The sequence below is a fragment of the Rhinolophus sinicus genome, chromosome 1 (assembly GCF_057876585.1).
Source record: "Rhinolophus sinicus isolate RSI-liver-muscle chromosome 1, RSI-T2T, whole genome shotgun sequence".
In the NCBI taxonomy this organism is placed as follows: Eukaryota; Metazoa; Chordata; class Mammalia; order Chiroptera; family Rhinolophidae; genus Rhinolophus; species Rhinolophus sinicus.
This window is the reverse complement of record NC_142501.1, coordinates 77,695,258-77,722,426: the sequence shown is the minus strand read 5'-3', so window position 1 is coordinate 77,722,426 and position 27,169 is coordinate 77,695,258. Positions and strand designations below refer to the sequence as shown.

Here is a 27,169-nt window from a genome sequence, read left to right as displayed (position 1 = left end):
CTATGAAACCTTCTGTGTGTGCCTAAGTATAGATTTTACTGTTGTACCCTACCCTTTGTAGGGCTATGAAAACAAAGCTCAAGGGTACATAAATACCCTTGGTAGCTTCAGTATCTCCATCATGTGTGGGCTTCTGCATGCTTCTGTATATTATCCTGATAAATACTATGTGTCTTTCCAGTATTTCAATACTTTTCAGAATGAAAATTTAACTATATTCAGTATTTTTAGTTGGGGTGGGGGGAAACAGGATACCTAGCCAGACCTTCCCCGTTTTCAGCTTATATTTAGTAGACTTTAAGCTGAAGAAATTCCAAGGGCCTAAATTTGGGAGCACAAGGATTTGAATGTGCTTCTTGCATGGAGCTGACTGAAGACTGCTTTGTCTCATTGAAGGTCATGGCTTAGTATGGACTTGTCACGTTCACCTGTGCCACCATGCAGGAGGCCCAATATTAGTCTCTGGATTCCAGGGTAACAAGCATTTGCCTCATGACACTGTCTGCTACTTTATGGCTCACTGTTCTCTACTCTGTTTTCAACTCTTTTTCCTCCCTCTTCCCCTTCTCTCCTTTTAATTTTTTGGTGTTGATTTTTCTTGATCCACAGAGAATTCCCTTATTTTTTTTGTAGACTCAGCAATCCTTAAAAATTACATGTCCTAATTTCGCTGGGATCTAGCTGAACTATAGGAGGAGGGTTCCTCAGAAAATCACATCTCCCACAGGGCTGGAAATAGAAGTCAAATACATGCTGTTTTGAAAAGCAATCTTACTTTATTCCACTTCTCCTCCAAACTTCAAGCATTAAATGCCCATAGTAGATATAAAGATTTGTTTAATAAAGTACATATTATATCATATAGAAAATACTGTCAAATCTTTACTGAAAAGACAGACAGCAATCATGTGCATTGTTGCAATGATGGGATAATACACTCCTATTGACATGACTAAGAAATTAGTCGTATCTTCCTGTATGACACAATACATGATTTAATGCTACATTAACTAGCTAACACTGTCTTAGGAATTTTTAATACCATATGCTGGGTATCTGAAAGATATCAAAATGCAACATAAGCTTATTTTTAAACAGCGTGTCACATTTCAAAATAATATGCTCAACATATTTTCCTTCAGCCTCCAGACAGGTTTCCAGGTGAAGTGCCTCTAAGTGTGAAGCAATGAAACCAACCGTTAATCTCAAAGACAGGGAAGCTGATTATATGAGTATCTAGCATCCTTCCTTAAAATTACTACTGGTGACATAAATTAAGATGCCATCTATAGTAGATACCATTTACCCGTGACACATTTCTGTTCGATACATAAATGGCAGGACCAGATCGAAATGGCCACTAAGAGATGATCTGAAGCCCTTCCCTGGTTTAAAAAAAAAAAAAAAAAAAAAAAAAGTAAATGGAGGAATTTATGACAGAATCACCTTAATGCCCCATAACACATGAAGGCTGGAGATAAACATGAAGGTAGGCTAAATGCTGTCAAGAGTTACACCATTTACACTTGACTCTGAAAATGTGCAGTCTTTGGAGGGCACTAATAATACCAGAAGAGTCCCGAGCATGGGGCTGGGAAGAGGTGGGGCAGACAGAGCACAGATCTCCGCCCTGACAGGGGCTGCTCCTAGAGGGGCTCCTGTTAAGTAGGCCAGGGAAAAAACTCCATGAAATCCCCTCATGGGACTCACTAGGGTCCCAGCTCTTCCTCTACTCCTCACGCGTACGCCTCTGAAATGAGCAGATAAACTGACAGGCAAAGTAAAATTACCTTTCACCCTCAGACTGGGCGTGCAGGACTCAGAGCACTAACACCAATTTCTGACAGAATACACAGTAGGCAGATATAGAGATACCTCTATTAGGTTGAACAAGCACATACAGATGACCAAGTCCAGAGGCAGGAAAAAGTCATGTTCCTGTCTTCGTTCAGTTTTAAGAACAACAACAACAACAACAAAAACCCAAAATAAAACAAAACAAAAAATCTAGGAAACCCCGAGAGACATGCTCCTCATGCCTCATTGTTAAGAATTGTGTCTCATCTCCATTATTAAATAAGTGGAATTATCATAACTAATTTAGATTGAGATTCACCAATTTCTGAGGCTACAGAAGGGCTCAATCTTCCCAATAACTGAGGGCTGAATGAAATCACAGTTTAGTTAGTAAGGAAGAAGAGATGTATAGTTCTGGATAGGTAGGTAACCTGTAGCTTCCTACAGCATGTTTGTACCTTTATGGGAAAAAGAACCAAAAGAAATTCTGTCCCTAACTTCCAGAGGAGGAGATTATATAAGTATCACAAATTAATTATGATAATAATAAATATTAAGACAGAACACTGAAGCAAGTCAAGCTTGGGAAAAAAACATATATTCTATAAAGTACTGCAATAAAATTGTTCCTGGTATTTCTTGTTCTCCTAGGAACTACCGGCTCATAATATATAAATATTTAAAAGCAGTTTTTAAAACATGATGTAACTTCAGTATTCATAATAGCTCAGAGAGCTTTGAGGTACTTTTGAAAATTGACATTCACGACAGACCACCTCTATGGTCTGCTACAGTGAATTGGGTAAACACCGTCATGGAAAGCACATATTGTTTACACAGTACACATCATCATAAAAAGTTGCAGTGCACACACCAGACTTTTCTAGTACACTATGTCGGACTATTAATAACTCAAATTTACATCCCAAAGGGTCACATGCCCCAATTCAAACTTAGAAACAGTTGTGCAAACAAAGTGAGGGTGAGGGGCAGGTGTGTAAGATGTGAATGCAGAGTCACAAGACATACTTGACCATTCAGAGATGCAACTTCACGGAACCTAGTGCTAGATACAGAACAAGAAACATGTGAACTGTGTGCATGCAAACCTCTGGCCCTGTAAGTTAAACATAAAGATCAAACACACTGTATACTGGAGGATTTTTCTATTTTAGTCAGGGATACTAGGACTATATAGTATATGTTGTATATACAAAGTAAGACTATAGCCGGACATCCAAGACTATATCCAAAAAGTCACTGCTAGCTAACTAGTCCGTAACAAACTCTGCCACTGTCTGCCTACACACACACACACACACACACACACACGCACTGCTCATCAATAAAGCTAAGCTATCAAAATTCTGCAGCTACTCATAACAATTATCTTGGACGTTGCTTGCTCGTGCTAGATTTTTCCCCTTGATTTTGTGTAGTTTCTAACCCTTAACTTCACTGTGTATTTATGACCTGGTTTCCAGCCTTCTCATGTTTGGTTTCCCCAGTTTTTCACTCTGAGCGCTACGTTTCAAGGACTTTTTGGGGTCTATTTACTCTAACTCTCTCTGCACTCTGGACTTTGATATACTCTCATGGGCCCTTTTGGGTTTAGCCTTTGGTTTGGATTTGCAAATTAGCACATGAGTAGAGTCCACCTAAGTCTCTGCATGCGAGAAGTTGAAATAACTATAAATAATCTTGAATATATTTCTACAAGTCATCTTTTAGAATGATGTATGTTTTCCAATGGAATCATAATACCACGCTGTTCATCAGAATTACTTATAGAGCTCCTTAAAAATACTTGTAGTCAAGTTTCATTCCTAGAGATTATAATTCAGAAGGTCAGACGCAGATCCTATATACTGCAAGTGTCACATAGTCAATTCAGCTGGGCAGCCAGAGTTGCAAAACACTGTTATAAAAAGTGCAGGAGATCATTCGTATATTCTCTTTTTTACTATAGCCAGAAAAATAAAGCAAGAAAAATGAAGATAGGGGTGTGGGAAAGAGAGAAGGGAGTAAGTTACCTTTGCTATTTGGTTTTTGAGATGAGAAAATGTGGCTGTCCAAAGCAAGGCAAAACTCCAGCATAAAACGAAGGTTGATTTCATTATTCCTATGACTCATTTTCCTACATTTTTCTTCTATCTTTTGGCTTTCCAACTCTTTTCTTGACCTTCAAAATATTTTGAAGGTACTCATGTTGCCTATATCTCCACCTATTTCATCATATCACTTAGTCCTGTGTCTTCTTGCTTATTCTTTGCTTTCCTGACAAGCAAAACTCCCAACTCTATTTATTTCAGGTATGTACGAGGAAAGCAAGTACCACTAAGATATTACTATTAGCTTTTGCCCCTTAAGCCTGATAATCTCAATGATTGTCACTGGTTAAGATATTTTTGACAGGAAGGACTTTCCACGAATTGAATCTGCCTACAAGGAAGAAAAATGAGAATTTGTAGCTGGCAGTCATTGTTGTAACAAACCTTTTCAACACTTTATTATCTAAAACCTGGGGCCAAAAATGTCCTATCAATTCAGTGAACAAAGGCAACCTTCATTCTAGAGAAGAGATAGTGAAACTGCCTTCACCCAGGCAGGATCCAAGACCAATACTTGAGACTCTGTTAACTGAGAAGCTTTCATTTTGAAAGTGCAAATTATTTTGTTCAACTCTTTTCCCCTGAAGACTCAACGAGAATCAGTGACTATGGCAGGCAAAGCGAAGGAAATGTGATTTTGAACACTTATCACCCCATGCCTTTTATTCTGCCTGCAATACTTTTCCTTCTAGTTTGTCTGATTAACTTCTACTGATCTTTTGAGACACGGTATTAAGAATGAATACATGTATGTATGTGCATACATTTTATTTTCTGGAAAGATTCGCAAGAAACCAAAAATATGGGTCTGGGAACTTTTCATTTTCATTTAAAAAACATTTCTATATTATTTCTATATTATTTGAACTTTCAATTCTAAATGATTTTGTTTACAAATAAAAATGTTAAATTACCAATAAGGACTACCTGGTTTCTGGAATTAAGGCCTATTTTTATATCCCTTGAGAGAATGAAGATGAGGTATCAGACATTTTTATATCACCCTGCTTAGCACAGTGGGGGCCGTAGTTGGCATTCAATGAATGTTGAACTGAACTGAACTCTGCTTTTCATCTACTTGAGTTTCTTACTTCTTTCCCAAAGTATTGACTTTTTATGAGCTCCTCCCATCTCTTATATTATAAATAAAGTGCCAAGTACAGTGCCTTGAAAATAGTAGGTAAATAAAGGTTCGTTCAATTCAATCATATTATCTTCTACCAGTATGATGTGCAGCTGTCAATGCAGCAACGATTTTAAATTTTTTCTATTCCTACTCACTTATTCAAAAGACAGAATCCCACCCACGATAGGAAATACTGAAATTAGGTGTGAGACCTGATGATACAGTGCAATGGCTGCAAGGGAGCAGCAGGACCAGCGATGGGAATCTTAAGAAGGACTGCCTAAAGAGACGAGGCCTTTTGGAAGGAGAGGGAATCTCTGCGAGCATGATGATAAAGTGAAAGAAGGAAGCAGGCAGCTGAAATGAAAGCTCTTACATGGTAGGACAGTACCTCTGAATTGAAACAAACACTAAGAGCCTAAACCTACCCCTAATTGAGCCAATTACTTAAAAAAAAAACCCATTTCATTGAACCTACAGCAAAGGAAGCTCTTGAACTAAGTACAAAACCACCCTTACATAGAATCTCATGCTATTGTTGGTCTGGGAAAACTCTACACATTTAATACTTTCAAAGCTGTAAAACTGTGACTGTATTTAAGGGTTTTTTTTCCCATTTCTTTTAGAAAAGATGCACAAAAAGATTAAAATATAGTGTAAATATTTGGGTATTTACCTTAGTATACATTTAAAATTATATATTTTTATGTTCGCTATTTTCCCCCAATTTGTATGTTAAAAATTTTTGTACTCAGAGAAAAGGTTGAAATAATGGCAAGAAAAACATATATTCTCCATCTAAATTAAACTATTGTTAACTTTTTGCCAATTTACTTTCTTTCTCTCACTCTGTATATCTCTATACATTCACAATTTTACTTTTGTGCATCTTTCCTAAAATATACTTTTAAAAGTCATAAAAGAAATCAGATTCAATTAATTCTTTTTCATAAAAATTTTTTCCAGTTCTAATGATGACCTCTGTTTCACCCAGCCAAATTTCAGTAGAATTATGCAATCATAAATTTTACTGCTTATGCATGACTAAATAAAAGATAATAAAAATTTCATATTCATCTAGATTTTAAAACTGAGAAAAACAAACAAACAATACCATCCATATGTGCACAGCATCCTGACCTAAAAATTCTTAGCAAGGGACACTGGATGTTGATAAAGACGTTATTAAACTAATAGAAAAGAGAATTGCTAATATTAATAGACTAAATAACCACCTGAACCGGTGGTTTTGAAAGCATATCTTATGGAGAGATACAACATATAAAATGGATCAAGCAGGAATTCCAAGAGGTGCTCTGGATGAAGGGTTGTGGGGTGTCTGCAGTCCTGTCAGGGTACGCTGTACTTGGCTCCACAGGTACTGCCTGTCTCAGCTCAGGGAGCACAGGCTGAGAACCATTACTGAAATGCAATCGCACAATTTTGCAGCTTTTTAAAATCATAGTATGTCGACTCTTCAAAATACAGTAAGGAATTTCTTTTTGAGAAGTATCAATATTCCTTACAAAATGGAAAAGGCCTTGGAAATGAAAGCAAACCTCGCAACTCTATATTCATGACAAAATAACTTAGTTTTACTACCTTAGTAAATGTATGTCTTACCAGTATTTTTAGAGGCGTTCTCTAAAACATACCACCTAAAAATTTCAAATATTTGCAGTTTTCATTTTTCAGCATTCATAAAGACCATTTATGACCAAAAGAAACTATAATAAAATACCTAAGGTGACAGTGCCTCAAATTTCATTTGTTATAACATTAAAATTGCAAGAATATCAGATATTATTTCAAATGTTAACTCAAAATAACACTAATGTCAGCAATTAAACAAGAGAAATAGGAAGCAGCCATTATGCTGAAATAAATAGAATTATGAGATATGGAGAGCTTTGTACCTTTATGTGGGTCTTCAAACTCTTCAGATAAGAGGTGGTAGCAACAACCCACACTGCAAACTCCCTTGATTTCAGACTTGGAAGTAAATATTCGCAGAGTATTTGGAGCAAGATCACCGCAAGTATGTAGACCTACCATCAAACAATCCTTTAAAAATAAGAAAAATAAATTTTGGTAATTAAAAAAAGGGCTAAAAACACATTTCAGGTGAAGATTTTAAATGTTGGTTAGAATATGTTGAGCTTTTTAAATGATCAAACTCTACCTAGAAGGTATTGCTTTTTATTTTCATGACAAATAATTTTTTCCTTCATAGGCAAAATGACTGTGACCATTTATCACAACTGACATACTTTTGAGTTGATCTTTTTCTGTTTTTAGTTACTTATCCATTTGAATTTCCTCTTTTCTCTTTTACAACTAACATTTGCTTAACAACTAGCCAAAGTAAAGGTTGAACAAATCAAATGTTGCATGCATTACTAGGACAAAGTTGTGATTTGAGAGACATTTATACCTTACTAGTCATTTCTGTTTATTCATTTCTGCACAAATTGCCAATTAAAACTTATAAAACATTGCCATAAAAAACAAGTATGTGGTGCTAAATTAACATTTCTACTCTAAGACCAAAAAAGTTTACTTGGTTCATTCACCGTATCAAATATTGCAATATTAAATTCAATATAAATATTTTTATTCTAAACTTTATAATATGAATTTTATTTAAAAATTCCCCTATGAAATGTTTCCTCTAATTACCCAAAGCCTAATTTCAATGTATACACATACGGAATGGGTACAGCTGCATATACTCATGGAATCTTGATCAATATACCAAGTTTGTTTTAACTCTTCAGTGCCTTAATTTCCTCATCTGTAAAATAAGGGTAATAATAGAACCTCACCTCAATGAGTTATTGCAAGACTTAAAGAAGTTAATACTGATAAATACTGGTAAAAGACTTAATACAATCTCTGGCACACAATAAAATTCAATATATGTTTTCTATTCTTATCATGTTTTAAATTCAAAATACAGGTATTAAGTTGTGAGTCCAGCATATTTTTATAACTATCATCAGAAAAAATACAGTTGTTGCATTTCATTTAATTTTCCTAAAAATGTTATTTTAGTTCATGTAATCTAGACAAAAAGCAGGACTGAAGTCTAAGGAAAATAACTGTACCTGTAAGTACTTTGACCTGATAGGACATTCAGTTGCTTCAATCACCATTATCTGCCATGCATAGCTTTTGGAGTGTGGTGTGCAATTATTTTGCTTGTCTCAATGATTAGATAGTTTAGATAGGTTTTATTTAGATGTTATAAAGTTATTAACACGTTGCGTACTGATCACAAAAGTCTTCGTTTTTTCTGAGCGGATTTTTATGAGGGATTTAAACCCCGCCGTACGCAACGTGTTAAAAAAATGAATTCAGAGAGGAAGGGTTTATTACTAATTAAGGATAAAACAAAACAGGCATAAATCTCTCTCTTTAAGCTTAGCTTAGCTCTCCCTAAGGTTGATATAAGAACATTTAATCGCATTCTTTACTGCAGTCATCATATAAGATTAGTTGATATTAGTATGTGGCAGACAAATATTTGCAATCACCATATTATCCCAACAGTAAAACATTTAAGTATTGTATGTGTGTGTTCTGGGGTGGGGTGGGAATGGGATGCATTGGCTAGTTCTGTTTATTAAATTGCTAATTCACTACAGAACCCAAGAAATATTCTTCCAACATATCTTATATTAGACAAATTCTTATAAGAGTTTGCATATACTTTTGATCATACTTTTAACAAGATTTTGAAAAACATGAATATATGATAATAAACACCAAAATTTCTATTTTTTGAAGTTAGGTTAAAGTAATTGGGGTTGTTTAACCCTAAAAAAAGTTAAAATATAATCTAATTATTGATTTCATATGTAGGAAAAAACAATTAATGAGGATTAACCAGTTTCCCTTAACTCGTGAAATCCAATATATAGAGGGAAACAATTCCCCATTATAAAATGACAAGATGATAAAACAGTGGTCAGCTACCAAACAAGAATTTAAAATTATAAAGAACTCTGGTAACTTTTGTTTATTTATTATTTTTAGGGAAGAATTTCTGAAAAATTTAACAAGAGTAGAATATTACAATGTCAAAGGCTACCTTGTTTTTTTAAGGCAATGAGGTACCCCAGTGATTTCTAGAAGCTCCACTACAATATTGTTTTAAGATACAATGTTGCCTTTGTTTAAGATATACTGTCTTTCAATTTACACAACTTGACACACTTGTAATTTAGAAAGTTTAAATTACGTAAGAATACTCAGAAGCTACTCTTGCTCAAAAACACTGCATATTACCAGCGCTAACATTAAACATAATACTGCCCTAGATACCTCTTTACTTCAAACATAAATTAAAATGTAAGTGTTTCTTTGGATTGGAATTTTAACAATCCTTAAATTGCACAGTAAGAATTTAGCTTACTAGTTTTGCGCTACTGCTTCTGTCTGATTTAGGAGGCTTGAAATGAGTGGAAGGCACTCTAGTCTGGAAAATTGTAATTGTTAGACTGTCAGATTTTTGTACTTTTGTCAAATATTGATAACTGTAAAAATTATGAAAGCCAAAATATAATTTGATTTTCTTGGTCTTTTAGGTTAATGTAATCAAATAAGATACGTAGGTTAAGTAAGCTAACTGCTAAAATTTAATTCTATGTCTTAGCACATTTTTATAAATCAAATTAAGGAATTCAAAAGTGAAATCACCTCCAGATCTTTAATAATATCATGTAGTTCTGAATCAGCAGTGATGAACGATGTTAAAGGTGAATATATATTCGATTCAGTTGACTTTGATGTTGTTTTTCTTCTCTCTTTATTTGCTTCTGACATTTTTCTCTTGGGCATTTGAGAGGAAGAAGTAGGTTCTATGGCATTAATAGGCAAAAGGTCTATAAGAGAAAAGGCATTTGCAAAACACAAATTTTCTTCTCGATGTGAACAGACATGTAGGTTTTCCATTTGTTTTCTGATGTTAGAAATTACAGAGGCTGAAAAATCAGGCAAAAACTCTGAGGTAGACATCATTTCTTGACTTGCAGGACTATTGTTACATACTTCCTCAGTATTTGCTTTATACTGAATTTCACCTTGCATTTTCTTTCCTTTCGCCATTTTGAATGCCAATCCATTGACATCTGTTTTTGACTGAGTATGACATATTTTCCAATGTTTCTTCAATTTCCTGTTTCTCTCCTGAGCTCCATGAGTATTGGTATTAGAGGAATCGATTCCATAAACTTTTAAGCCATACTTCAAGGACAAAAAGGAGCTTAGGTAGCCTTTTCCAGAACCCAGGTCAATTACCTGAAGTAAGAAAAACAGAATGAATTAAAGAATTTTAGTCAGATGGTAATTAAAAGCATTGTTGATATTTTTTTAAAGCAAGTAAACAAATGGTTGTATAATGTTTGTTTTTTATTTTAATTTTTTGATTCCTATTAAAAACCAACCACTCTCATCATTTTTACTGAGCCTTTTAAAAGAGGTTCTTGACAGTGTAATAAGTCAAGAAAAAGATGTGAAAGACATAAATATTGGAAATAAAACTCTCTTCACAGATGACATGATTGTGTCTGCAGAAAGTTCTGAGGAATATACAAGAAAACCTAACAGAACAAGTAAGTGAATTTAGCAATGTGTTAGGATACAGTATCATTAGAAATTAATAATGAACAGTCAGACTATATACAATATAGTAGCAAAGAACAACTAGAAAATAAAATTTAAAACCAACTGAGTTAAGATAGTATAAGACTAGAATATCTAGGAATAAATATAACAAAGGTTGTGCAAGAACCCTACAAACTGAAAAGTATAAAACATTGCATAGAAAAAGTTTAAAAGATCTCAATAAAGACATACCACGTTCATGAATTAGCAGACTCAATAATAAGATGGCAACTCTCCCAAACTGACATACACATTCAACGCAATCCTAATCCAAATCCCAGCATGGTTGTTGTGGTTTTTTTTTTACAGAAATGGACAAGCAGATATTACAATTCATACAGAAAGGCAAAGTACCTAGAATAACCAAAACGATTTTGTAAAAGAATAAGGTTGGAAGATTTACATGGATTTGGACTCAATATAAAACTACACTAATCAAAACCGTATAGTGCTGGTATAAAAACAGACATATAAATCAATGATGAAAATAGAGTTCAGAAATAGACTGACACTTGTATAGTTAACTGAGTTTTGACAGAATGGCTAAGGTAATTCAATGGAGAAGATAGTCTTTTCAAAAAATAGAGCTGATATAATTGGATGTCTGTAGGGGGCAAAAAAAAGAAAAAGAAAAGAAAACTTTGCCCGTCACATGCCAAATACAAAATTAATTTACAGTGTATCACAGATCAATGTAATAGTAAAAACCACTAACTTCAGGACGAAAATATGGGAAAATCTTTGTGACATTGGAAGAGGCAAAGATTTCTTACGTAGGACAGAAAAAAACATAAATTATAAAATAAATAATTGAAAAAGCGGACTTCATTAAAATTAAAACTTTTGCTATTCAAAATACATAGTTAAAAAGGAAAAGAAATACTATATTTGCAGATCATTCATCTGACAAAATAGTTTGTATCTAGAATATATAAAGAACTGTTACAAATCAATAATAACACAAGCAACCAATTAAAAAGGGGGCAAAATATTTGAACACACACTTCACAAAATAAGATACAAATGGCCAATAAAAAAAGATGCCCAACATCACTAGTCAGGGAAATGCAAACTGAAATCATAATGAGATACATACAAATGTAAAATGGCACAGATACTTTGGAACACATTGCAGTTTACCATAAAGCAGGGGTGTCCAAACTTTTTTCAACGTTTTTCACCAAGGGCCATATGCGGTAAAATACACAAACAGGCGGGCCACTCACTCGAGGTGAAGTACATATTGCCTCACTTGGTTTATTTAAGTAAACTAAATATGTTTTTGGAATTTGCTGCGGGCCAATTAAAAATGGATTGCAGGCCACAGTTGGCCCGCGGGCAGCAGTTTGGACACCCCTGCCATAAAGGTAGAACATACACTTACTATATGACCTGCAAATCCCACTCTGGGCTAGTTACCCATGAGAAATGAAAATATGTCCAAAATCCTGTATGTGAATATTCACAGCAGCCTAAAAACAACTCAAATGTCCATCAATTGGTAAATGGAAAAACAAATTGTGGTATAACCATACTATGGATACTACCCAGCAAGAAAGAGGAACAAGGAGTAAATACACACCACAGCCTTGATGACTCTCAAAAGCTATGTGCTAAAGGAAGGAAGACAACTACAAAAGTATATACTATTTTATTCCATTTATATGATATTCTAGAACAGTCAAAACTATAAGCAACTCAGTAGTTCCTTGAGAATGGAAGAGAAAATATCTTGTAAAATTGCATGAGGAAACTTATTTATGGTGATAGAAATATTTTCTACCATGGTGGTGGTTACACAGCTACATACAATTACCAAACTCATCAAACTGTATACCTAGAATTGATGAACATGTAAATCATACTTTAATAAAGACAAAAATGATGAGAAAAAAATTGCCAGGATTATTATTGCATTGTCATGTTTTTTCGAAAGAAATAAATGGACAATTACAGAAATACCCTCATAAGAAATCATTATCTAATCTTATTATATCTATCTTTAATTCCTAAAATCAATTAAACACTGAAATAAGTATGAGCCACATGAGGAAACTTTCTTATATTTGAAGTAATGAATATCATTAAATCCTCAGAAATTTCAGTGTCTTGCAATTGGAGTAGTTCACAGGTAAGACTTGATTAAATAATGTCCTCTAAATAAGTGACTAGCTTTGCAAATAATTCCCTATACCCTTTGTTTTTAATGTTAATCTCTGGGCTAGCTATTGTGACAACACAGAAGCATTATATACTTGATTTTAAGGAACTACAATCTAACTGAAAACACCACATATACTCATGAACACAAGGGCCACACAGTAGAAGCTTTGTTAATCAATCCCCCCATATCTGAATTTCCAGAGAAAGCTAAGCTTTTCTTTCCTGCTACACATAAAACAGTCACCAATGCTGATGACAAGCTTAATGCTAGCAACCACTGGGCTGCTTGTAAACACCAGCATATTTGTTCCCACCAATTCAGAAGTTTCTTCACCAAGAGGTAATTGAGTTTGTTCCCAGATTTGTTAATGAGAATTACAGTCGTGAATCAGGAAAATTCTGGCGGCAAGTTACAGAGCATCAAGTTTTGATCAATGAAGAAAATTCACCTCACTTTAGGAATTTGTCAGTAGAGTGGCTGGACGGTTCAGAGGCTTGACAACATAACAACCTTTTGGCCATCTCATTTGTAACTTCTCTGGTTCTCAGATGGCTGCAGAAACTCTAAGAATCCTGTCTTCACAATATAATATCTAAACACCTTTTCAGTAATGAGTAACTTTTCCTAGAAAATCTGTCAGCTGACTTCCACTTACATCTTTAGTGACCCAACTTGACTTTTCTTCCCCTTCAAACTGTCCTTACAGGAATATATGTAGTGTTAGCAATGGATTGAAAAACTGTGCAATTAAAACTTATATAAACTGTACAACTTGTTGCCTTCAAACTATCTGGTCTGAATTGCAAAATTTTCACCATCCTGATCTCCTACCCTTTACTCACAATAGTGTTTTCCTGGATCCTGGATCATCTTACAGGTTTGAAAATAGAGGAGTCTCTAGGCCAGGGGTGTCCAAACTGCGGCCCGCGATCCATTGTTAATTGGCCCGCAGTAAATTCCAAAAATATATTTAGTTTACTTAAATAAACCAGGTGAGGCAATATGTACTTCACCTCGAGTGAGTGGCCCGGCTGTTTGTATATTTTACTGCATATGGCCCTTGGTGAAAACTGTTGAAAAAAGTTTGGACACCCCTGCTCTAGGCAAATGCCTGTTGGGAGGTATCTTCCTAGTTTCGTAAATCTGTTCAGGAGACTTTCTCACAGAAACATTGTTACACATAGTGGTTACATTTCTTAATAGTATTAGTATGGTACTATATTTTAGATAGAAGAGTTATAGTTTGTGGATTGACCTGGCGCTCTAATTACCATTCTAGACTGAGTTTCAAATTTATAACCCAGTATAGAGGTCTCCCAAGAACTTCATATCGTATATCCAACAATCTACCTACATTTCCACTTAAATGTCTAATAAGCATCTCAAATTTAACACGTTCAAAATTAAGTTTTTGATATGCTCTGTAAAACCTGTCCCTCCCCTAATCTTCTCCATCACAGTTAATGATATCTCCACACTTTCAGGTGGAGACCAGGACTCCTTTCTTCCTCTCATACTCTCCATGTAAGTGTGCGCAAATCCATAATCTTACCACGGGTACTTCACACCAACTGCACCCTAACCGAGGCTTACTCCAATAGCTTCCTCAATGGTCTCCGGCTCCCACCTTTCCTCGCTTGAGTCTATTCTCAAGAGGGCAAAACAAAGTCTGATCATACTACTCCTCTTAGCAAAATGTCTCATCACCTCTCTAATATTATCTCCTGCTACTAACTTTCTTTGTAACTTCCTAGTGGGTTATTGCCTCAATTCTAGAAGCGAATGCTCAGGTAGGAGCTAATTTCTGAAAAGAACCAGGCTGAATATCTACAAAGACTATGGCGAGGAGTGGAAATGTTTGTTTCACAACGTTGCTCAGCAAAGCAGCCAGAATGACCCAGGGGCTCTAATGGCTTCCCACCCCATTCAGGATAAACGCGCAAACCATCCCAATGGCCTCGAAGATATTGCAGCTTCATCACCTGCCTTCTACCACCCCAACCTCAGCTGCTACTACTCTGCCCTCACTCTCTCCACTGGAGTTAGTTAATTCTGGCTTCCCTGCTCTTTCAAGAACACCCCAGGCATATTCCCACTTTAGAGTCATTGAATGTATTCTTCTCTCTATCTAAAAAGGTTTTTCTTTTTTTGTCCACATATTGGAATGGGTAACTCTCTTACCTCCTGAAGGGGGTCTGAACTCAAATGCTACCTTTACAATGAAGTTTTACTTGCTCCTCCCTTCCTAGTCAAAAACTTTAATCTCCCATCCCTGAATTAGGACTCCCATTCCTTTCCTTTTATTTTCTTCTCTTTAAAGTGTATCAACATATACAATAAAATATACTTATAACCATGTTATCATCTATCTCTCCTCAGTAGAATATAAATGCCATAAGGGCAATGATATTTTTTGTTGATCACTACCCTATCTGCAGTATTTTTAACAGTGCCTGACGCATGGTAGGAGCTAAAGAAATATTTGTTAAATGAATGCATGCCAGTATGAATGAATGAAAATATTTTTGGATTGTAATATGAATGAGAGAGGCTAAGGTTTTTGATGTGCAGGGAGCAATATGGTCGAGGCAAAAAACCCCATATATATATATATATATATATATATATATATATATATATATATATATATATATATATATATATATGTTTTTTAACATATATATGACACATTCATATATATATATATTTTTTACCTTCTCTCTCTAGCTCCTTATGGTCTCTAGTAAAGTTAAGTATTTCAGGGTTTCCATCTATCCCCATGAAATCTATATTTATTAAGTCTGTATTTTAAAAGTAAAAGTACTTATGGACCTTGGGTTCAAAGAGCATTTCATGAATTTGACTCCAAAGGCAAGGGAAGTAAAAGCTAAAATAAACGAATGGGACTATATGAAACTTAAAAGCTTCTGCTCAGCAAAAGAAACCATCGACAAAATAAAGAGGCAACCAACTGAATGGGAGAAGATTTTTGCAAACAGCGCCTCCGATAAGGGACTAATATCCAAAATATACAAGGAACTCATGAAACTCAACAGCAAAAAAACAAACAGCCCAATTGAAAAATGGGCAGAGGACCTGAAGAGACATTTCTCCAAAGAGGACATACAGATGGCAAATAGACATATGAAAAAATACTCAACATCACTAATGATCAGAGAAATGCAAATAAAAACCACAATGAGATATCACCTCACCCCAGTCAGAATGGCTATCATCAACAAGACAAACAGTAACAAGTGTTGGAGAGGCTGTGGAGAAAAAGGAACCCTCATACACGGTTTGTGGGAATGCAGACTGGTGCAGCCACTATGGAAGGCAGTGTGGAGGTTTCTCAAAAAATTACGAATAGAATTGCCACATGACCCAGCAATCCCTCTCCTGGGTATCTACCCAAAAAATCTGAAAACATTTATCCATAAAGACACGTGTGCTCCAATGTTCATTGCAGCTTTGTTTATGGTGGCCAAGACATGGAAACAACCAAAATGTCCTTCGATAGATGAATGGATAAAGAAGTTGTGGTATATATACACAATGGTGGTATATATACACTATTAGGTGGTAAGAAAAGATGATATAGGAACATTTGTGACAACATGGATGGATCTTGAGAGTATGATGCTAAGCGAAATAAGTCAGACAGAAAAAGCAGAGAACCATATGATTTCACTGATATGTGGTATATAAATCAAAAACAACAAAAGAACAAGACAAACAAATGAGAAACAAAAACTCATGGACACAGACAATAGTTTAGTGGTTACCAGAGGGTAAGGGGGTTCGGGGGTGGGAGATGAGGGTAAAGGGGATCAAATATATGGTGATGGAAGGAGAACTGACTCTGGGTGGTGAACACACAATGGGATTTATAGATGATGTAATACAGAATTGTACACCTGAAATCTATGTAATTTTACTAACAATTGTCAACCCAATAAATTAAAAAAATAAAAAGTAAAAGTAGTACATATATAATACATTTTAAACTTAACTACTGAGAAGCAAATATTGCTCTTCAGTGATTTAAGAGAAAGACCCTGTTAAGTCTTGATTTTAGCTTATTTCATTCACTAGGAACAATCTCTATTGTTTTAAAAAAGTTTCCTTAAAGCAGGTCTAACATGATACATTAAGCTATTTCAAAAAAAAATTTTCTGCACTTTGGAAATAACATGAATCTCCTTTTTAAATTTAAAGTTATTAATATGTAATATTTCATATAAATAAAAGAATAAATATTTTTAAATAAATTTAGAAAAAGTCAAAATGTTTTGAAGCACAACAATAAATACCCCTTATCTTAGTCTGGGTCACCAGAGAGCAGATTCTACAACAAGCAAAAGATTTAAATGTAAGTGATTCATTTGGCAGGTGAAAGAAGGGTAGGGACATAGAGAAGAGAAAAAGACAAAGAAGGGCAGCCCAATAAATGGTGTGTTACTAATCAAGCTACCACTTTAGGGCAACTTGGGTTTAACTGCACTGGGAAGCTGAGAGCTAGTGCAGGACACATACAGCAGAATCACCCACCTGAAATGTCAGAGCTGATATAACTGTGTATCAACTGGTATGAATCATTGATTCAAGGCTACTCCTAGGGAGGAATTGATTCCCAGAACTTGTATGTAAGCAATGCCTTGTTTCAGCAGCCAGAGAAACTCCAGGGAAAGGAAAGAAATGAAGATATGGCCAGGTGGAGAGCAGGCTGGCACGCCATGAAATGGTCAGGCCCCAGAGTATCCCGTGAGGCGTCCAGCAACATCTGCTATACCCATGAACCCACCAGCCACCCTAGGAACTGGAATATTAGCATTTCCACAGCATATAACTAGGTTTTCCTTCCATAACGCATCTCTCTGCTTCCCATATTAGAGGTACATTCTCAAATTATTGTTTATGATTCCCTTGTTTCTTTAATAGTTTTTTTATGTATTTTTTGCATTAAGAATATACCATTATTTTACTTAAGAGCTTTTAAAAAATGGTACCATGAAGTATGTAGTCTTCTGTAAGTTGTTTATTTTTCCTATTCAATTATATGTTTCTAATACTCATCCATGTGATATGCATGGCAATAGTTGAGTTTCATTGGACACTTGCCTCTTCTGCTCCAGCTGAGTATCACGGCCATGGTGAGCCTGTTACTCATCCTGAGAGGTATTGCTTAGGTAATGCCACACGGGGGGTGGGTGGGGGGGGTGGAGGGGGGAAGTTGAAAACTGTTGCCTGAGCTCTTGCCTCTGGCCCCTATCCTAGAGATCTATGTTGTCACAAGCGGCCCTGCACTCCTAGCCCAAGCTGTGATAGCTTTCTAATCATCCTAAAACTCTCTGCTAGTCTGGAAGAATGCATGGAAAAGATTCTAACACCTAATAAAAATTGAAAGAGGGAAAATCCTCCATTACCCCCATAGATGTTCTCATAGGGATAAGAAAAATAACATTATTTTTATAAGCCAGAGAAAAGAAAAATAACTTACTATTTTTATAGGCCCAGGCAATCTTTGATTTTATTTTAACATCTGTTTTCAGACATCACTACCTTACACAAAAGCTATTTTTCGCAACAGGAATGCATTGCCATTCTGACTGTATGAAAGAATCCAAGTGCTAAAACCTAGTTTCTTTGTTACTGTAACGAGGCAGGTGTCCCAGACCACAGCTTGGTACCCAGGCCCTGAGAACACCTCGTGCCCAACAGTTGTGCAGAATGGCATCCCCACAAGGCAGCCTCACGTTGGAGTTACAGCACATCTAAGAAAATCACCCTTAACTTCTATCCACTTTGAAGAGTGCAATTTGTGGTAAAGCATTAACAGTCGTGTCTTATTTTTAGTATCAATTTGTTATAATTACAGTGTATTGGGGAATGAGCATTTTTAAAGGATCTGACATCTCACATCGGCTATTATTTAATGACATTTGAAAGGCAAAACAGTGACAGCAGAAAAGAAAATTTGAATGATACAAAAAAGTGGCAATATTATCAACGCCTGAAAATAAAGGGAAATACTCTTACCTGTTTTATTCCATAGTAATCAGCAATACTACTGATCAGCTCTGACATTGCCTGAACTTCATGAGATTTTTTCAAATTCATAAATTCATCTGGCTTCACATTTTCACCTGAACAAAAAAACAAAACAAAACAACAAAAAACAAAATTAAAATACTTCTGTTAAATAAAAGTTAGTAAGAACCACCACTTGATGTTCATATTTTCTGTAATTAAATATAAAAATAATATAAATAATATAAATATTCTATTGTGGTGTCTAATATGATAGATCTGTATTAGTTTAGCTGCTATGAATCAATTTGAATTAATAACATAAATACGAACACCCACAGAACGTTATTAAAAATGTTCCCTGACACATAAAACGTAACTATAGAGGAATATATTGATAACTGTACTACAATGTAGGAAAAAAAATGTGGAAATCTATATGAAGTTGTTCTATTTAACATGGTGCATAAGAAAACCCACTTAGCGCACGTCAATCTCGGCTCACCATACAAGGTCTAACACTAAGTTAAAAATATGCTGGAAAGATATACATACATGAACAATACATTGCTTCCAAGTGCCTAAAAACATGCATACACACAGACACACCCACCAGTTTTCTGGGTTTGATTTCCTCTCAGGGCTACAAGCAACTGTTCAAAAGGAGTACATACTCCCAAGTTCTGTAGTGAGTAATATTTCGCAGCTAGAGCAAAGGCTTCCACACTCAACAGCTTCTGGGAAGTTTCACAAAATATTTTGGGAAAATCAGTAAGACCTAAAATAAAAAGAATAAAAAAAATTTAAGAAGTCAGGAAATGTTAACAATAATTAAGTAATAGTTATAATGTGTGAGATTAAAAAATAAATGAAAAAGACTTGCTCTTTACAACAAATTACAATATTTTCATTTCGGTGTGTATTTTGGCAATATCTCTACTGGTTTTACTGTACTTGTTATTTAAACTATTAGCTATTTGTAGTACTCAGTTTTCTCTTAATCCAGTACACAGTTATATATTTAAATTCCAAATTAAAATTTGGCCTTTTTTGTGCCACAAGACAAAAAAAGAAAGAAAAAAGTTTAAAATCCTGCTAAACTGTAATGTGGTCATTAAATTTATGAATGGTCCTGGCTGACCTACAAATGTGGATTTAAAGGAGGTCAGACCCCTTAACACTGTTATTCCTTGTCCACACAGCATGTGGAACAATGCCAATACCCCCGGGGGTGTGGGGGTGTCAATGTTACTGTAAAATAGTTCCTGCATCATTTGAAACATGTAGAATTGTAAGTGGGGTGTGTGTATGCGTTCCATGCACTGATCTCAATATGAGTTCTAAAACTAATCAAGTTACGATCTGGTGAAAATATTTCATTTTCTTCCCATGGTCAGTTTTAAACCAGACATTCTATACGGTTAGTATGGCAACTACTGATAATTTCCCAATGCTCATTCATTTAGAAGATTCTGGTAAATTGTCGTACTATTTGCCACATCCAGTGCCCTCTCTGTTTGAGGATCATACACCTTATTGAACTCAGGAGTGGCTACATCTCACCAAGGGTGAACTATGTCATTCTCAGACAAAAGCCTTTAAGAGTATCGAAAGACCCACTACTTTTCTTTTCGCAGAACTGTTAACAGTTGAAGAATGTATCAAGATGGAACCTTCCTCAGCCTGAGTCCCCAAGTGACTGCAGCAAAGATATCAGTGCTGCCAAGCTACCATGGACAGGCAGCATGTATGAAAAGTAAACATTGTTTCTAGTCACGGAGCTTATTGCTGCAGCATAACCTTGTCTCTTCTAATGGATACACATAGATTCTCTGATAGATGCGCTTTTTATTTATTCAATCTCATTTTTCTATGGCTGCTTATAATGCATATTAATTTATTAACAAAGGTTAAAAAAGGGTATTCCAATTTGCCTGTAGTGGGACAACTTTGGTTCTACCAGAAAAACTATACTATAGCTATGAAGTCAATCCTACGACAGTGGATCGATCCTCCATACGAAATTATAAAAACTCACTTAAACACAAAGAATAATGATGCCCCTTAGCAAAAATTAAAAGCAAGGAAAATGATGAAGGCTTGCAGAATTCCAAATACAAACTGCTTGTTTAAGATAGTATCTTTGTAAAGCTAGTATCTATTAAGTTGTTGATGATACTGTTTACCAAATTAATTAATAAGAATGAAATTGGCAGAGAAGTGTAACTTCTACTTCTAAATCAACTAAGTGCAAATTTAAACTACAAAATTACTCTAGTGATTTAAGATATATATTGTATATGATATAAAGTTCTTTGGACATTTTACAAACTGAATTTACTAATGCAGCCAAAAGTAATAAAATGCACATCAAAATATTTAGGCACGATACAGAGGGGAAAACTCAGTCAACTATTAAGTGAGACTCTCATGTTTAAGGGCAGTCTCAACATCCCCAAGTTCCAGGGCAGCAATTTCTCCGCGTGTGATAGAATAAGAGTATTAAATCTCAAAGTGCAGAGGGACTGTTAGACTAGTCAGTTATTGGACAATGTTGCCAACAGAAAGAAATGTGAGGTTTCTGTTGGAAAAGTAAAGGTTCAAATCAACTTAACTATCCTACCGAAAATACTTGAGAAAATTCCAATTCAAGCCGAATTAAATGTTGTTAATTTGCTTTTCATAATAGGCCTCCCAGTAATTTCAGAAATTTGGAGATCTAAATTACAGATATTTTTTAAATAACGTTTACTTTTATAAAAAGGACAGTGTTCTATTATGTCCATTTGTCTATGTCATTTAGAGCTACACCAGTTTATTCAGATAGTCTAGAGTTCCGTGAAAACATCTTTTTGAATTATGGAAATACAGCTTCTGTATTTTCTTTGTTTTCAAGTAATCGAGGCTGTAACTTGTTATGAGACACACACACACACACACACACACACACACACACGGGTGTGTGACTGGTCCTATCTTTGCTTCCATCTCTGAAACAGCGCTGAGAGAAAAGCTGTGAGAAAAGCTGTGCGGCAACGCTGCACATAGTCCTCACGGTCCTTCCCTAGGTACTTGTATAAAGAGTTTGGGTTTGGCAACTAGCAAAACAGAAACCTCAGGGCTACTCAACTTCTATTTAGTTAATTCTTAATTAGTTAGATTTTTTTTTTTTTTTAACACAGTGATAGCTCTGTTTTTAAATTTGGTGACATTGCACCTGCATATTATGTGGCTTGATTATTTTGCCAATATCTCCCTCTACTGGAAGTACCTGTTGTGCTTTATTACATGCTTTGTTGTATTTACTCTTAGTTTTTCTACACCCTGTACCATTATACCACAGAGGTTTCTTATAACCTGGGTTAATTGGGCATCAGAAAGCGAGGGCAGCAAAGGGCAGGGCAGAAGTTATTTTCTGTAGATATGAGATCAGGAAATTTCTAAGTATCCTTTTTAACAGCAGAGACCAATGTTCAAGGAAAGACAGAAAAGTTATATATACACATAATGGATCATGAAAATCTCAAGGTGAAGAAATGAATAGTTTCCAAACTAAAAATAAAATAGAAACAATGAATGCATATATAATATTTATGTTTAATAAAAGTAAAATTTCAAAACTAAGTATCTTATTTTCCTTGAATGTCATGTAGCACTTTACAGAAGCCTGAGTACTGCTGAGACTCACAGTAAGTCACCAGTATTATCGCTAACATGTGTTGCACATATTCTATGCGCCTGGCACCGTGCTTAACTGCTCACACTTAATGGAAGAGTCCTATAAGCTAATTATGTACTGCTCTTATCCGCACTTAAAGAGAAAGAAATTGAGACAGTCTGCAGTTTAGCCAGGTTGACCCAGGCACTGAGAGGCAAGGTACGTGAACCAAGGCAGTGTTCGATCTTGCTCTTAATTCCCACATTCGATTCGCCGCAGCAGGAAGTTCAGTGGACCACAGACGAAATCTGGCAAGACAACAGTTAAGAAAAGTGCTAGGCAGATCTGACTGGCAGATCTCATAGGAGTTCCGCTCTAGCGAGAACTGCCTCTGGCAGAGATCAATACATGTAATATCTTAAGCTAGTTCATCTTCATTTTGTTTATCTTCTTAATTCTTTCATTTTCTTCACTCCCCTCAACATCTCCCTCTCTACCAGAAGTGATCTTAAGGTTTCACAATATTAAAAAAGTAATTTCTACATTTAAGACAACTGATAAATCTCTGAGAAGGAAATAAAAAGTTTTTGTGCTAAGACTTTGTTGTGGTATCTGTATCTAGAAACAAAACAACAGTACTCTTTCATGTCCGGTTGTACAGCAACAAATACCTTGCATACAGCAGGCACGCAGTAGGGAATGGAAGGAGGGAGGGATGGATGGATGGAGGGATCAATGAAAGCAATTCCTCAGTACACTTGTTATTACAACACCACCAGCTATACTGGGAGAAAGAAACAAGTTCTAAGATTCTGTGGAGGCAGAGATCACAGAGGGCTTCACTAGCAATGCCGAGCTCATTAGAACAGCACAAAACCTCATCTCAACCCTAATGTTTATAATCACAAGGTGAGAAGAGAGCGATGTAGAACATTTAGAATCCAACATAAGATAAAATGCAATTACGTGCTCAATTCTGAGGTTTAACTGTGTTTCAGGGGTTAGGGCAATGTCATTATAGCTATTACCACATGGCCTAGAACAGTCCCACACCCAGAATTTCAAGAAGAAATCAACAGTGCCCTCTTCATAACAATCTTCGCAAGAACACAGAAATGTTCTGCAGTCATAACATCCTACAGATGTCTCCAACTCAGAAGGTTCAAAACTGAACCGAACACTCTCATGCTCACCAAACCTTTCCTTTCTCCTGTTTCCGATCTTGTATAATAGTGTCATCCCACACCCAGTGCTGAAGTTACAAGTCTTTATTTTAAATGTTCCCCGTGCCCTCCACCTACATATCCAGCCCCTCATCAATCCTAATGTAAAAATGACTTCCATGTGGGACCACCCCAATCATTGCCATGGTTCAAACTCTAGTAACTCTCACTAGTACCACTGCAATAGCCTCCCGGGTGATTGCTTACCGGTAAAACCCCTACAGCACATATGCTCAACAAGTGTTGGCCGAGTTGAATTGAACATGTTTTCTAAAATGGAAATTTACTTATATTCAATGCAAATTTAATTACACATTTTAAGGCTTTGGCTTCCGTAACAGTTGACTTTGTTTCAATCCTTTGTACTTGCTTGGTAGACTTCAACAAAAAGTTTTATCTGTCTTGCTGAACTATGAAAATTATAGATGGGATATGTTCAATTTTATGGCTGTTTGAATATATCTACAGAGGGTGCCAAAAAATGTATTCACATTTTAAGAAAAGAAAAAAACTGTATTAAGATTGTAATACTCAATAGATACCGATAACAAAAGATGAATCCAAGTCATGTTTGCTTTTGCAATTACAAGAGGTGCTCAAAGTGGTTACCATCAGCGTCCAGACACTTCTGATTACAGCAAACTACTGCTTGAGCATAGATAAAATCTCTTAAAATGCGTATACGTAGTTTTTGGCACCCCTGGTATAATCCTATCATCTATGCAAAGAAGAAAATAGAATACATAGTGTTGCTTTTTAAAATAAATCAATTTGTATCACCCAATTATATGCTCAGAAACTTCTGCCTAAGCTACTTTAGGGTAATTTATAATTGCATATGAAATAAAAAAACATGTTATTTCAACATGTAAAGCAGGCTCTTGTAAAGAATCAATATAATTAATATAGAATGGACACACATGTTCTCATTGTGCTAATATTAACATCACATTGAATATATAAAGTGCATGTAACCATTTCAAAAGCATTTTCATGTGTGACTATTTATAAAAATAAAATTAAATATAAAAATAGGAAAACCTAGCCATAGTATTTTAACTCTAACAGAGCCCTTTCACAGTTTAATTTGAAGGAAAATAAAAATATCATACAAAGAAACAGCAATTTAGAAATTGATTTGGTAAATCAAAAACAGACTTGACTAAACAATTCAGAGGTGCCTACTATGTGCAAGGTAATAACTGAACCTGAATAAAGCTAATTTGCTACAATCTGTGATTCATCTGTGGGGCAGGATATCTTATCATTCACAAAGCACGTGGACAACAAACGTTCGGTGTGGATTCCAAGGGGCTCAGCAATTGCCAGTTACAGTTGTACTGAGATGCCACATGGACTGTGCTTACTCGGGACTTTGCACTTGTTTTTAACTGCCTGAGACCATCTTCTATCAGATATTTTCAGGCTCACTCTCTCACTTCCTTCAGGTCTTTGCTGAAATGTCACCATTTCCGTGGAAACTTCTCTGACAATCCTATTTAAAACTGCAATGCCACTCAAAGCTCATCCTCTCTGATCTTTCATTAATTTTTATAGCATTATCACCATCTGACATAGCAAGTAAAATCCAAGAAAACACAGATTTCTGTTCACTGCTGTATCCCCAGAACCTAGAATGATGTCTGATATTTAGTAAGGACTCAATGAATGAATAAGTAAATGAATGAGCAAGAATTAGGTTTGAATTCTGGTTCTCAGACTGTATATCCCTGTGTGGTCATAAGTAATTTATTTATCTGTTCTAAGACTTGCGTTATCCATAAAATGGGGGAAATACTTATTTTGTAATGTTGTTTTAAAGAATATACACATATACACACACATATATACACACATATGTATATATTCATATATATGTACATGTAAGTACTAATGACACACAGATGTGAGCGTGTGTAGACACACACACACACATACACACACACACACACACACACACAACATCCTAACACAGGCTAGAACATAGTGGGCAACCCCCAAACCATGAAGTCCAAATAAGTAGCTGAGTATCGACTTTGTTGGAATATGAGGTGGAAAATACTCAAATATTTAGGCCCAGAACACCATAGAGGCTTCTAGAGAAGTCTTTGAAACAAAGATCAGTATAGACACTCGGTTTCTAATCGTGGGACCTGCCGAGAGAAAGGTTTGGAAGACCTCAGTCACTAGCACCAAGGCGCCACTAAGGGACAGGTGAGCTGCAAGTTGAGACCCAACAGAGAAGTCCAATGGTCAATACTGCGTACGACATTCTGGGAGACTGAAAGCAAGAACTCCTCAGTGTGTGGGAGCCTGGTGGTTAGTCCTGGGCACTATCCTAGATTCAGCTTTTAAGCACTGGAGAGAATTTTAGTACTAATGATACTTCTTACTGAATTTGATGTGAAATTTGGTAGATAGGTTCTATCTTCACTATGCCTGAAAGACCTGACGAAGAGTTTCAAGTTTGCTTAACTATAATGTTTTAATTTCCCATTATTAAAAAAGTCTCTATTTTTAGAAAATAACTAAAACCAAGAGATAGCAGAATGCTAAAAACACAAGAACTTCAAACTCCATTTAAAATTAGATGCATTTAATAAGTAAATATTTGTAGCTATATTCTGAAAAACAAATTTAAATTTAATAAACCAATGTGATTGTTAGCAAAATACAAAATAAATTCTAGATCGTAAAACCTTAAAAATCAATGTTATCAGTGTAAAGCACATCTCAGAAATGAACCAATTTCAGCGCAGTAAGTGCTTAGGAATCAATCGCTTGTTCTCCTCCGGTTCCTATCACAAACATTTCATTTCCTCCTTTAAAGTCATTGCTGAACAGTAGGCTCCACTGGCCCACAGCACCCTGGCGATGCAGCAGCTTAGCAACTAACAGCCTCTTACCGAGAAAGCCAGTGTTTCTTCTCTATGCATTGACTTGGGCCTAGACTTCCAGGCTTTCAAGAAAAAGACTTTTATTATTATTATTGTTGTTTCTGTGGCAGGACACAAAAAGGACTTTTTATCTTAGGTAAACTGTAATTTTTAAGTACAATTAAATTACTAATAAGGGACACTGAGAGAATAAAATTAAGTCACACCTCTCCCTTAAAATTGTACTTTTTTTTCCATTGGGCATTTCATTATCTTGAGTTTAATTTCTTCTCTTGTTCTTATTCTAAACTCTATTGTTTACATTTCAACATTAATACAAAACAGGTATGTGTTTATTTTACTATCGCACAACTAAATTCAGTTATAATCATTTGCTAAAAAGGGAACATGCAAAAAAGGAATTTGCATTAAATATAAAGTTTTCTCTACTTAGTTCCTACTGCACCTCCAGCGGATCTTGTTCTTTACTTTTTGTAATGATGCACATAATCCATAA

At 35.5% G+C, this 27,169-nt stretch overlaps 1 protein-coding gene across 9 annotated transcripts in view; it reads right to left on the bottom strand.

Moving 5' to 3' along the window:
- Positions 1-27,169, bottom strand: part of METTL25 (methyltransferase like 25) — a 120,864-nt gene that overhangs the window by 81,865 nt on the left and 11,830 nt on the right. For 8 of the 9 annotated variants that reach the window (XR_016022407.1, XM_088801011.1, XM_088801012.1 and 5 more), the window contains exons 2-5: positions 19,509-19,673; positions 18,905-19,011; positions 9,736-10,335; positions 6,951-7,098 (exon numbers count right to left, since the gene is read on the bottom strand). Coding sequence is in view for 8 of the 9 variants with exons in the window: in XM_088801011.1 (XP_088657137.1) it covers positions 6,951-7,098; positions 9,736-10,335; positions 18,905-19,011; positions 19,509-19,673 (1,020 nt within the window). In the remaining variant the exon portion in view is untranslated. The remainder of the gene's footprint in view (positions 1-6,950; positions 7,099-9,735; positions 10,336-18,904; positions 19,012-19,508; positions 19,674-27,169) is intronic. The other variant, XM_074325347.2, reaches the window with a different exon arrangement.